General features: G+C 43.8%; 1 protein-coding gene across 2 annotated transcripts in view; it reads left to right on the plus strand.

Moving 5' to 3' along the window:
- Window positions 1-13,841, plus strand: part of TM6SF1 (transmembrane 6 superfamily member 1) — a 136,565-nt gene that overhangs the window by 39,405 nt on the left and 83,319 nt on the right. Inside the window, exon 1 of one of the 2 annotated variants that reach the window (XM_073618619.1) lies at window positions 1,700-2,119. The exons of the other annotated variant lie outside the window; for it this stretch is intronic. Within the exon in view, the coding sequence (XP_073474720.1) occupies window positions 2,028-2,119 (92 nt within the window). The 5' untranslated portion in view covers window positions 1,700-2,027. Of the gene's footprint in view, window positions 1-1,699; window positions 2,120-13,841 lie in introns of those variants that run through there. 2 annotated transcript variants of the gene reach the window in all.

The raw sequence follows: 13,841 nt of genomic DNA on the forward strand, positions 1-13,841 counted from the left end.
ATCCCAACATGCCCCAAAGGCAGCCAGCTATGTTGAGTGCATGTGGCCTTATATGGTTCAGGAGGGGGTTGGGCGATCGCTCTTCTCGCCCCTTTCCTAGCTGGCCCTGTTGTATGCTCTGAAAAAGGATGTGGTTTGGATTGGTGAAGGCAGCTCACAGCCTTTTGAGAATGGAGTGGAGTGTGGAGTTCCCCTTTAAAAGCAAAAGTTAGCCCATGGAAATCCAAGGAATTAGAGGGGGGGGAGACAAGAGCATTGGAGAATGGAGTGTGGAGTTCCCCTTTAAAAGCAAAAGCTAGCCCAAGGAAATCATATGCATTAGAGGGGAAAGGTTAAATGCCCTTTTAGGAGGAGCTAGAGGAGCGAGAGACTTTTTAGATAATTTTAACAAGGTGCATGTCACATGTTGGCATCGTAACATGCTAGCATGACCTATGTGCAAATCTCCTTATAAATACATATAGGTGAACCAGCGTAAAAAAAAATGTGTCAAGTTTAGAGGTGCTCCCGTTCCACCTATGCAATTGCATGTACGTTGCTTAACATTTACTAAGATTTTGGCCGCACAGTGAACAAACTCATGTGAACGAGAGCAAGAGCCGCTTGCGCATGCGCACTGCTTACATTGATCTCACGCAGTTCTAAACGTACTTGCAGGCACAGCAGGCTTTCTATGAAAAAGTTACTTTCTCATTCTATTTTGGGCAAATTTGTTACTTGGGTAGTTGTTACTAAACTTCCTCACATCACCCCATAATATTGGCACCTCCATCTTCAATATTGAATTAGAGATGCGCCATGTCCATAGTGGCGCACAGATTGCATTCTCCCGTGCGCCAAGATTGCTATAGTAAATGGGGTATGGCACTGTTACCAGCGCACCATTTCGTAAATATGGAAATGTGCTTTGCGCCTCGCCGTGTGCCTCTACTGATGGAGCACGGCTTTCGTAAATCACCCCCTTTGTGTTCTTACTAAGGGGCCCATCTACCTCCATCTCCATGGACTTCTATGGGGCTTAACTGTGCAGGTTCGTTCAGGAGACAGGGGACTTCCAGCATGGGTTGTCAACAATCCCTGGAGGCTGCAGGCAAGTATTCATATCTGGAGGGGGAGGGTCTGTTTGGTCAGCTTAAAGGGGCAAACAGGATAAGTGCACGTACTCTGAAACTGCACTTATTGTTTAAGGCTGGTACACAAGGGCTGAATATCAGCCATTTCAAAAGAAACCAGGTGACATTTGGCCAGTGTGTACAGCAGCCTGTTGGGGCATGCTGGAAAAACAGCAGCCGATCCGCATCCGATCAGTGCTTGCAGCCAATACCTGCGAGTGCTGACCAGTGTGTCCTGGTGGGGGTGGGGCTAGGGGCAGTGTCAGAACACAATAGCTCAGCATGGAGATTACTGTACTAACATTGCATAGTTAGTACAGCAAGCTCCTTGTGAGCTCTTCTGTTTTTTTTTTTTTTTTCGTTTAGCCTGCTGTGTACCAGGCATTAATTTCCAGGGTTGACTAAATGCAGCTTTATTATTCACTTTTAGTTCTCTTTCCATTTGCATTTATTAAAATTTAATTAAAAAAAAACTGTACATTTTGCTGAAAGACTGCACATAATTGTATGATGTCATGTTGATTCAGCTGCTGATTTGCTCCAGGTTTACTCAATCAGATGAGGTCACAGCTTTCTGAATCTGTTGTACTGGCACTGGCCTGAGCCAGCCACTCGCTGTAGGAATTCGAAGCAGCTTGTGTTCTGAAAACAGCAGTCAGCTGTGTCACTGCACAGAACAAGGGGAGGCTCGGGTGTCCTGTGTGTGTAACCTTGTGTGTGCCGAGCACCAAGCATTGCATCCAAAGGAAGAGAACTGAGAAGATTTTCTAGGGGGTTTCATATAATGCAGAGGGCATAGCAAGCTGGCAGCAGTGTCATGGAGCAGCTGTTTCAGGAGGTGCACCACATTGTGAACTCCACCATCCTCTGAGCTGGAGATGCCGCTTTCCTGAAGGAGGGACAAGTTCTACCATAATGAGCGCACCTGCTGCAACCGGTGTATTTATATTATCCTTAACTGCCATTCCTGTCACTTACCTTTTCAACTATGTGTCTACAGTTAACGGGTAAGTGGAATACACCTATTACATAAAGCGTAGTAATATTAGCTAAAAAGAACCTCACTGAATAGACAGAAGTTGGTTTTAATTGCGTTTTTATCCCAGTAGGATAATGCATAACAAATACATTGTTTTAGAATCATTTTTTGGTACCTTATACCCCAATTGTAGACCTTTCCATGATCTCTGATTCATATATTCATCTTCTGTAGAGGAGTCACTATGAATCCATACTCATCTGTCATCAGCTGCCTGAGTTGGAGATAGAATAGCATTCCGTTTGACACTGACCACGTTAAACAGGGACATGGTTGTCAACTAGGCTTAAAAAATCAAAATGGCTAAAAGGGTGATTTGCAAAGGTCATATTATATATGGCCAAGCCAAATGTTCTAATACATTTAGTTTTAGTGCTTATTTCTGTAGAGTTCTTGGAAATCCCCATTACACAGAGGTGCATGGTTTTCAAGCACAAAAGATCACTCCATTAACCACTTCAGCCCCGGAAGGATTTACCCCCTTCCTGACCAGAGCACTTTTTACAATTTGGCACTGCGCCGTTTTAACTGCTAATTGCACGGTCATGCAATGCTGTACCTAAACGAAATTTGCGTCATTTTTTCCCCATAAATAGAGCTTTCTTTTGATGGTATTTGATCACCTCTGCGATTTTTATTTTTTGCGCTATAAACGGAAAAAGACCGAAAATTTTGAAAAAAAATGATATTTTCTACTTTTTGTTATAAAAAAAAATCCAATAAACTCAATTTTAGTCATACATTTAGGCGAAAATGTATTCGGCCACATGTCTTTGGTAAAAAAAATGTCAATAAGCGTATATTTATTGGTTTGTGCAAAAGTTATAGCGTCTACAAACTAGGGTATATTTTCTGGAATTTACACAGCTTTTAGTTTATGACTGCCTATGTCATTTCTTGAGGTGCTAAAATGGCAGGGCAGTACAAAACCCCCCCAAATGACCCCATTTTGGAAAGTAGACACCCCAAGGAAATTGCTGAGAGGCATGTTGAGCCCATTAAATATTAATTTATTTGTCCCAAGTGATTGAATAATGATAAAAAAAAAAAAATTACAAAAAGTTGTCACTAAATGATATATTGCTCACACATGCCATGGTTATATGTGAAATTGCACCCCTAAATACATTTAGCTGCTTCTCCTGAGCACTTTTTGGGAGCCTAGCCGCGTACGGGGCCCCGAAAACCAAGCACCGCCTTCAGGATTTCTAAGGGCGTACATTTTTGATTTCACTCCTCACTACCTATCACAGTTTTGAAGGCCATAAAATGCCAAGATGGCACAACCCCCCCCCCCCAAATGACCCCATTTTGGAAAGTAGACACCCCAAGCTATTTGCTGAAAGGCATGTTGAGTCCATGGAATATTTTGACACAAGTTGCGGGAAAATTACAAACTTTTTTTTTTTGCACAGTTGTCACTAAATGATATATTGATCAAACATGCCATGGGCATATAGTATGTGGAATTACACCCCAAAATACATTCTGCTGCTTCTCCTGAGTACGGGGATACCACATGTGTGGGACTTTTTGGGAGTTTAGCTGCGTACGGGGCCCAGAAACCAAGCACCGCCTTCAGGATTTCTAAGGGCGTAAATTTTTGATTTCACTCCTCACTACCTATCACAGTTTTGAAGGCCATAAAATGCCAAGATGGCACAACCCCCCCCCCCCCCCCCAAATGACCCCATTTTGGAAAGTAGACTCCCCAAGCTATTTGCTGAGAGGCATGTTGAGTCCATGGAATATTTTATATTGTCACTAAATGATATATTGCTCAAACATGCCATGGGCATATGTGGAGTTACACCCCAAAATACATTCTGCTGCTTCTCCTGAGTACGGGGATACCACATGTGTGGGACTTTTTGGGAGCCTAGTTGCATACGGGGCCCCGAAAACCAATCACCGCCTTCAGGTTTTCTAAGGGTGAAAATTTTTGATTTCACTCCTCACTACCTATCACAGTTTTGAAGATCATAACATGCTAAGATAGCACAACCCCCCCCCCCCCAAATGACCACATTTTGGAAAGTAGACACCCCAAGCTATTTGCTGAGAGGCATGGTGAGTATTTTGCAGCTCTCATTTGTTTTTGAAAATGAAGATAGACAAGATAAATGTTTTTTTTTTTTCTTTTTTCAATTTTCAAAACTTTGTGACAAAAAGTGAAGTCTGCAAAATACTCACTATACCTCTCAGGAAATAGCTTGGAGTGTCTACTTTCCAAAATGGGGTCGTTTGAGGGGGGGGGGGGGGGGTTTGTGCCACCTGGGCATTCCATGGCCTCCGAAACTGTGATAGGCAGTGAAGAGTGAAATAAAAAATTTACACCCTTAGAAAGCCTGAAGGCGGTGCTTGGTTTACGGGGTCTGGTACGCGGCTAGGCTCCCAAAAAGTCTCACACATGTGGTATCAAGAGGATCAACAGAATCTATTTTGGGGTGTAATTTCACATATTCCCATGGCATGTTTGAGCAATATATCATTTATTGACAACTTTGTGCAAAAAAAAATTGTCTTTTTCCCGCAACTTGTGTCACAATATAAAATATTCCATGGACTCGACATGCCTCTCAGCAAATAGCTTGGGGTGTCTACTTTCCAAAATGGGGTCATTTGAACTGTCCTGGCATTTTATGCACAACATTTAGAAGCTTATGTCACACATCACCCACTCTTCTAACCACTTGAAGACAAAGCCCTTTCTGACACTTTTTGTTTACATGAAAAAATACATTTTTTTTGCAAGAAAATTACTTTGAACCCCCAAACATTATATATTTTTTTTAAAGCAAATGCCCTACAGATTAAAATGGTGGGTGTTTCATTTTTTTTTTCACACAGTATTTGCGCAGCAATTTTTCAAACGCATTTTTTTGGGAACAAACACACTTTTTAAAATTTTAATGCACTAAAACACACTATATTGCCCAAATTTTTGATGAAATAAAAAAGATGATCTTAGGCTGAGTACATGGATACCAAACACAACATGCTTTAAAATTGCGCACAAACGTGCAGTGGCGACAAACTAAATACGTTTTTAAAAGCCTTTACAAGTTACCACTTTAGATTTACAGAGGAGGTCTACTGCTAAAATTGCTGCCCTCGATCTGACCTTCGCGGCGATACCCCACATGCATGGTGCAATTGCTGTTTACATTTGATGCCAGACCGACGCTTGCGTTCGCTTTTGCGCGAGAGCAGGGGGGACAGGGGTGCTTTTTTTTTTATTGTTATTTTTTTGCTTTTTTATCTTATTTTTAAACTGTTCCTTTCTTTTTTTTATCAGTTTTATTGTTATCTCAGGGAATGTAAATATCCCCTATGATAGCAATAGTTAGTGACAGGTACTCTTTTTTGAAAAAATTGGGGTCTATTAGACCCTAGATCTCTCCTCTGCCCTCAAAACATCTGACCACACCAAGATCGGTGTGATAATTTCCCAATTTCCCAATGGCGCTGTTTACATCCAGCAAAATCTAAGTCATAAAATGCTCGTAGCTCCTGGTTTCTTAGGTCATAGAGATGATTGGAGCCATTCTGGTCTCTGATCAGCTCTATGGTCAGCTGGCCGAATCACCGGCTGCATTCTCAGGTTCTCTGTTGAGACAGGAGAGCCAGAGAAAAACATGGAAGACGGTGGGGGGGAGGGCATTCCCTCCCACTGCTTATAAAAGCAGTCTAGAGGCTAATTAGCCACTAGGATTGCTTTTACATGAATGCCGACCGCTGGCTGAAAAGAATGATACCAAGATGATACCTAAACCTGCAGGCATCATTCTGGTATAACCATTCCAGTACGTTGCTGCTCCTTGTTGGGCATATATTGTAAACTTTTTTTTCATGCAGCCTGTGGGCTGAACGAAAAAAAGAGATTAATCGGTGGGTATGGCCACCATTAGAATACTTCCCTTCATCCACTTCTAATGATGGGCATACATGCACCGTTTATATATGCCGAAGCATGGGGGCATCCACCCCAAAAGGTAGGAGCAAATCGCTCCTCCGCCCCTGCTGCCCCCATGCTTCGGCATATATGCTCTTTTTTTGGATTTAGCTGTTGCTGTTAAGATAAATAAATCCGCACTGCAACTGAATGCCGTACCTGCTAAGCAAATGATGGTTAATAAAACAAAGTAAGATTACAGTATAACACTTATGCCCCGTACACATGGTCGGACATTGATCGGACATTCCGACAACAAAATCCATGGATTTTTTCCGACAGATGTTGGTTTAAACTTGTCTTGCATACACACGGTCACACAAAGTTGTTGGAAAATCCGATCGTTCTAAACGCGGTGATGTAAAACACGTACGTCGGGACTATAAATGAGGCAGTAGCCAATAGCTTTTGTCTCTTAATTTATTCTGAGCATGCGTGGCACTTTGTGCGTCGGATTTGTGTACACACGATCGGAATTTCCGACAACGGATTTTGTTGTCGGAAAATTTTATAGCAAACTCTCAAACTTTGTGTGTCGGAAATTCCGATGGAAAATGTGTGATGGAGCCCACACACGGTCGGAATTTCCGACAACATGGTCCTATCACACATTTTCCGTCGGAAAATCTGACCATGTGTACAGGGCATTAGACTTACCATACCTGCAAAGCAAATACAAAAAAAACATAGTAAAAAATAAAACATTTTTTAATGCAACCTGTGCCTAAAATATATATATGCCGAAGCATGGGGGCATCCACCCACAAAAGGTAGGAGCAAATCGCTCCTCCGCCCCTGCTGCCCCCATGCCTCGGCATATATCACCTCCGACAGCGCTGGAGTCACGGCTTTATGTATCGTGGGAGCAAACGCTGTTGCTGTCAAGATAAATAAATCCGCTCTGCAGCTGAATAGCGTACCTGAAAACAAAAAAATGGTTAACAATAAAACACAGTAAACAGTAAAGTAAAAAAAAAATGCATACCTATAAAGCAAACATGATAAAACATAATAACAATAAAACATTGCAGAATAGAATACAGTAAAAAAAAGCAGAACAATAGAGAGAGAATAGAGAGAGAACAATAAAACGACAACTATTTTTTTTTTTTTTTTATTTTATATTTTTTTGTGGTTTTTTTTTCACTTTTTTTTGTAACTGTAACCGGTTTCCAGGTTCGGGTCTCTCAAAATGCGATGGCATCTTGGGAGACCCTGTGAAAGTGTGCCTAGTCTGTGCAGTGCTGTACCCTACGCTAATGCCCTGTACACACGGTCGGATTCTCTGACGGAAAATGTGTGCTAGGACCATGTTGTCGGAACACATTTTCCATCGGAATTTCCGACACACAAAGTTTGAGAGCTTGCTATAAAATTTTCCGACAACAAAATCCGTTGTCGAAAATTCCCATTGTGTGTACACAAATCCAACGCACAAAGTGCCACGCATGCTCAGAATAAATTAGGAGGCGAAAGCTATTGGCTACTGCCCCGTTTATAGTCCCGACGTACGTGTTTTACGTCACCGCGTTCAGAACGATCGGATTTTCCGACAACTTTGTGTGACTGTGTGTATGCAAGACAAGTTTGAGCCAACATCCGTCGGAAAAAATCCATGGATTTTGTTGTCGGAATGGCCGATCAATGTCCGACCTTGTGTACAGGGCATAATACTCAACTAGTGTATGGTAGAGTTCAAAACATTCACCAATGCAAAGACCAGGATTATCAGGACAGGAGGGCCAATAATAGCGGGTGTCACGCCTATATCTGCGCTTGCTGCAGACACAACATCTTTTTTTGGGGGGCTCGTTGGGTAGGAGTACTCGGGAGGACATAAAGAAAATGCCTCTCATGCAGCCGGCTTACTGCATTTGGTTGGGGAAGGTGAGGTGGAGCACCGTCTGGAAACAGAAGGGCTCTGACGATCTCTTCCTGGAATTTAAGGAAGGATCCAGTTCGTCCTGAAGCTCTGTATAGCACATGAGCGTTCAGCAAAGCCAATTGAAATAAATAAACAGACACTTTCTTGTACCAGCATCTGGCCTTACGGGCAATTAGGTACGGCACCAACAACTGGTCGTTGAGGTCCATCCCTCCCATATTATGGTTATATTCGTGGACACAGAGGAGTTTCTCCACAACACCAGTCGCCATAGTAATTTGGACCATCGTGTCTGCATGAAGGGAGGTAAGAACGAAAACATTCTTATTATCCCTCCACTTCATAGCAAGTTATTACACTTGAAGCAGGCTCTCTCCCCCAGCCTAAGACGGGAATCTACAAGCCGCTGGGGAAAGCCCTGGCGATTAGGTGCACGGTGCCACATGCTCCAATCTGCTGATCAAACAAGTGACTAAAAAGTGGCATGCTCATGTAATAATTGTCCACATATAAGTAGTACCCCTTTCCGAATAAGGGTGACACCAAGTCCCACACAATCTTGCCAGCGCTTCCTATGTAGTCAGGGCAGTTTGTCGCTCTACTGGGCTATCTTTTCCATCGTAAACCATAAAACGACATGTATAGCCTGTGGCCCTGTCACAGAGCTTATACATCTTGACCCCGTATCTGGCACGCTTGCTGGGAAGGTACTGTTTGAATGACAAGCGGCCAGAAAACTTAATCAGGGACTCATCAGCGCAGACAACTTGATGGGGAGTAAACAAGTCTGCAAAACGTTGGTTGAAGTGGTTTACGAGGGGCCGAATTTTGTAGAGCTGATCGTATCCAGGGTCGACAGAGTTCATTGTCATTGAGGTGCATGAACCGCAAGATCTGCTCGTATGGTGCCCTGGTCATGGAGGCAGAGAATAAGGGCATATGGTGAATTGGGTCAGTGGACCAATATGACCGCAACTCACTGTTTTTATTTATGCCCATGTTGAGGGAAAGGCCCAGAAAGAGCTTAAATTCGGAAACCGTAATTGGTCTCCAATTTCTGGCACGGGAGGACTGGGGAATAGTGGCGATGTGTTGACCAGTGTACAAATTGCTTTGTCCACAATAGATCTATAGAGATCTTCGGTGAAAAACAGCGAATAAAAATCAAGTGACGTGAAATCAACTGTTTCCACCTGAACGCCGGCTTGGCCAGTGAATGGGGGAAGTACGGGTGCTGCAGAAGTGGTGGGTTCCCAATTAGGATTGCGAATGCAGCAGGAAGCGCAATATGGGCACGACGGACCTGTGTTCGTCTTCTTGGTGGCAGCGGGACACTACTTGTGCTTGCCACCTAACCAGCTTGAACTGCACTTTTGGGACTCGCCACGTCACCAAGTGTTACTGCAGTGCTGGATTGACTACGACCAGGGTGTACTAGGCCGCTGGTGCTTGCCAGTTCACCAGAAGGAATGGCGGCGCTAGTACTGCTCTGCTCCATACGAGGGACCTGCGGTTCTTGCACATCAATGACAGAAGAAGAAGATTGGGGTCTGGTACACCTGACCTTGGCGGGGACCACAACTCTGTCGTCAGAGCTATCTGTCATGGAGCCACTGTCCTCTACAGGATCGTATTCTGAGCCTGAATCTGACAGATGAGTGACTTCCTCTTCACTATCTGTCATGCTCAGAAACGTGTAGGCCTCTTCACTAGTGTACCTTCGATTTGCCATTTTGGGCTCTAAATTTAGTGGTACACTAGTGAGACTCACAGGCAAAAAAGCTCCTGACTGTTAGCAGCTGTATCAAAACGCTACCAAAAAAACTGTTAGCGATCGCAGGGATCAGGCCTGACTCTGTGAACGCTGCAGTTATGTGTGTTTAGTGTTTTGTAAGTGACAGTGATCGTTCGATAATGCACTTGGGTGGGCTGGGCTGGTGCTGGGCCGAGGGGCAAAATGCAGGTGCTAGCAGGTATCTGGGCTGATCCCGCTAACACTGCGTTTTTGGGAACCCTAAACTGCTGGGGACGCTAGTATAGCTCTGATCGGATCAGATATTGATCCGTTCAGATACTATACCACTAAGGGAGGTGTATGCTGCGTGCATGGGTGTTAGCAGTACTGGCACTAACCTGACGCTGCCTGGGGCGACGCAGACCCTATCCGACCCTAAAACGTAACTTATATCACCGCCGGGCGATCAGGGGGTTAAACCTTTATTCGGTAATAAACGGCGGGTGCCCTGAAACTATAAAAAACAAACTAACTAACCAGCGTCACCAGTAACAGTTATATTATAGTGATCACTGGTGAAAGGGTTAAGTAGGGGGCAATCAGGGGGTTAAAACCTTTTATTAGGTAGTATATGGGGGTCCCTGGCGTTATAAAACGCTGACGGCGAACCTAAATACATACCTCCCTACCTAGCGTCACCTGTGACACTAATACAGCGATCAGAAAAACGATCACTTAGTGACACTGGTGACGGGGGGTGATCAAGGGGTTAAAACTTTATTAGCGGGGTTAGGGGGGTACCCTAGACCTAAAGGGGGCTAACACTAACTGCCCTACCACTTATAACTGTCACTAATGACACCAATGCAATAATCAGAAAAAAAAAAAAACTGCTATTGGTGTCACTGTGACAAGGGGGGCAGGGGGGGGGTGACTGGGGGGTGGAATGTGTTCCTAGAGTGTTCTACTGTTAGTGTAGTGTTGGTGCACTTACTTGGATGTCTTCTCTCCTCGGCGCTGGAACGAAAAGACCGACACGAGGAGAGATGACATCATTTCCTCTGCCGCTGTTTACATTACAGAGGCAGAGGAAGATTGTCATTCGTTGGAAGCGATCGCGAGGGGGTGGCCACGAATGAGTCGCCTCCCCCTCAGCATGGATCGCTCCCCTAACCGACCACCTCGGGCACCGGTGGGGACGCGATGCGCCCCCCTGCCCGCGGGAGGCAAATCACGTACCAGGTACGTGATTTTGCCTGCCCGTGCCATTCTGCCGCAGTATATCTGCGTTAGGCGGTCGGCAAGTGGTTAAAGAGTGATAAAACTAGAGGACATTTATAAAGCTCCAATAACGATAGATGTATAATTTTTATTACTAAGCGCTAATGTAATGTAAGCTAGAATGTAAGCTCTACGAGCAGGGCCCTCCTGTCCCTTTTGTATTGAACTGTACTGTAATTGTGTTGTCTCCCCTATACATTGTAAAGCACTGCATAAACTGTTGGCGCTATATAAATTGCGTATAATAATAATAATGTACTTCAATTTGCATGTTCCAAGAACCATAAGAAATGGCCACAGATGGTTTTTGGAAAGGCTTTCTTATCCTCTTCTTTGGAAATACACTTATAAACCAATAAGTACATAAAAACAGCTTTTAAGTTATCTCCTCAAAATTAAACCTGTTATTTACTTTAGGTTACAAAAATACAATTTTAACCACTAAATGGCTAAAGCAAACCATATGGGTTGAATTCCAAAAGCATATTTTTTACGAAAATCGTAGCTAGGAATTTTCTTCCAAATTTCACACCATTACCTTTGTTAAAAAAAAAAATTCACACCATTAGTGGGCTTCAGCAATGAACAATTTATCGTGCGGCCATCAAATTTGAGTGATTGGGCATCTTAGAAATTTCGAATCAATGATGGGAGAATCGTGTGAGAAATATAATCGAAAAAGAAATGTGCATGATCTGTGACCTGGAAAGAAAAGAAGATTTACAGCCAGTAAAAATTCTTTTCAACATGAGGTGAAATTGAAGGCTTGGTTGGTCGATTTTTTTTTTTTTTCCCTAGGAATCATACTTACCTCAGTGAATGCAGCATTGGTCCGATGCTGCACCTGTCCCCCGGCGCCTCTGCACTAAGAACCGAGCGATTGAACACCGCCAATCGCTTGGTTTTCAGAGCTCCCCAAGCAGAAAGCTGTAGACTGTCTCTGTGCTGCTCTCTGCTCTGCCTTCTCCTCGCTCATTGGAGCGATGGGCTGGGCTGTGGAGGGGACAAGGGCGGCCGGCTCAGGCTCTCAGCGGCTTGCTGAGAGCCTGATCTGGGTGTCAGTCTAAGCACCTGGCGGATCTGGACTCTGTGGTCATGGTGACGCGGTGGACTGACAGCAGTGACGTAAACAGAGAGTGGACTTCAGCCCGCTCTCTGCTGAAAATGGGTCACAGGAGTGCAAAATGAACTGCACTCCTCTAATTCATAGAAGTCCAGCCAAACAAACTTTGGCTGGACTTCTCCTTTAAGTTGAGTTATATTTTTCAGAGTTATTTGCAAGATGTGTGACAGTATGCTTCCCTGTCATGGTATTTGTCACCCAGGATTCTCAACAAGACAGGTTGAGGGGCTCCAGGATGATTGTGTAATTTGGAGGAAACTGTTTTTTCAGTTTACTTCGTGGTTGGTAGAATCTGGTTTGGGACCTGGAGGTTTCATAGTGTGAGGAAATCGCCAATCCTGGGACCAGGTTTTAGGAATAACCAGGACACTGATTGTGCAGGTGGGTTCTGGGCTTTTTGTGGAGACAGGACCAGGGTTCTGGTCTCCAACCTCCCGAGGAGTCCAGGTGTGTAAGTGAGAAGCCAGAGGGCTGCATGGTGCAGTCTGTGATAGAACAGTGGGCCCAAGCCTGTAGGCTGGAGCTTCAGTAAAGCCGTGGAAGAAGAGTGCTAACTGTGGTACAGTGTTTGCAAGTGAATACAGGGACACTGTTACATGGTCAGGAAGACCAAAGCACAAGGTCTGAGCAGTGGTGCTGCTAAAAAGCACCAGGAGGCTAAACATTATTTTGTGTTAATGATGGAAACCCCCTGTGTGGGAAACTTAGATTGTATGATCTTTTTTCTTTCTGAAAAGTAGGCCAACAGGCCCTTAAATGGCACAACTGGCATAGTCTCCACTCACTGGTGAGCTCTACACTTAAGCTAAACAACCCCCAACATTACAGATGTTATTTTACACTTAAGGCCGGGTTCACACTATTGCGAATTGGATGCGGGATTTCTACATCCAATTCGCAATAGCAAGAGATTGTGACTGGCTCCGGTGCAAATTTGCGCAGGAACTCTGTGCGTCTTTTGGTCCATTTCAGATCTGAATTCAGCCCAAAAATTTAGGCTGAAATCGGACCTGAAATGGTGAACCAGGACTCACAGGACCCCTGCTGTGAGCCACATTGGCATGCAGTGTGAACCCAGCCTAAAGCAGTATTAAAATAAAGAACCATATATAATATATCACAGTTACCATTTCTTAAATGTGGAGACTGCATTAGTTTCCTTTTTTTTTGTCTTAATTTGACCAGTTACACACTTCCTGTCATAGGGTGTCCGCATTCCGGATGGAGGAGCAACGGGACACCTTTGAACAGCAGCATGGTCAGTTTGGGAAGAGGGTAGTGTTAGGTGGACTAGCAAATTTAGATGGACTGGACTAACAAATTTAAGCTGATCCCCAGCTAACATTTTTTATGTATCTATAGCAGCAGTTTTTTTCCCTTTGAGGTCAAAGGTTTTTCATAAATGAATAAAAGCTGATCACTGTAAGCCCCCCTAATAATATTAAATGAATCGTCTCAACTAACTGCTACTTTTGCTAGACAGCATGGTCTGCTAAAGGTAGTTGAAAAACAGACTTACTGGCTGGATCACCAGGTGAAAAGAATGAATGCAGCCACCACATCTGAGAATTGGTAAGCTGCAGTATATAATACTTTTTGTCTTTTGGATTTAATACTGTTTTAATGGTGTATGACTTAAGGAGAAAAGACCACAATGTTATTATAAATTGGGCATTTTATTTGTCCTATTTAATTATTTTGGTTAGCGTGT

The sequence above is a fragment of the Aquarana catesbeiana genome, linkage group LG03, assembly GCF_042186555.1.
Source record: "Aquarana catesbeiana isolate 2022-GZ linkage group LG03, ASM4218655v1, whole genome shotgun sequence".
Taxonomy (NCBI): domain Eukaryota; kingdom Metazoa; phylum Chordata; class Amphibia; order Anura; family Ranidae; genus Aquarana; species Aquarana catesbeiana.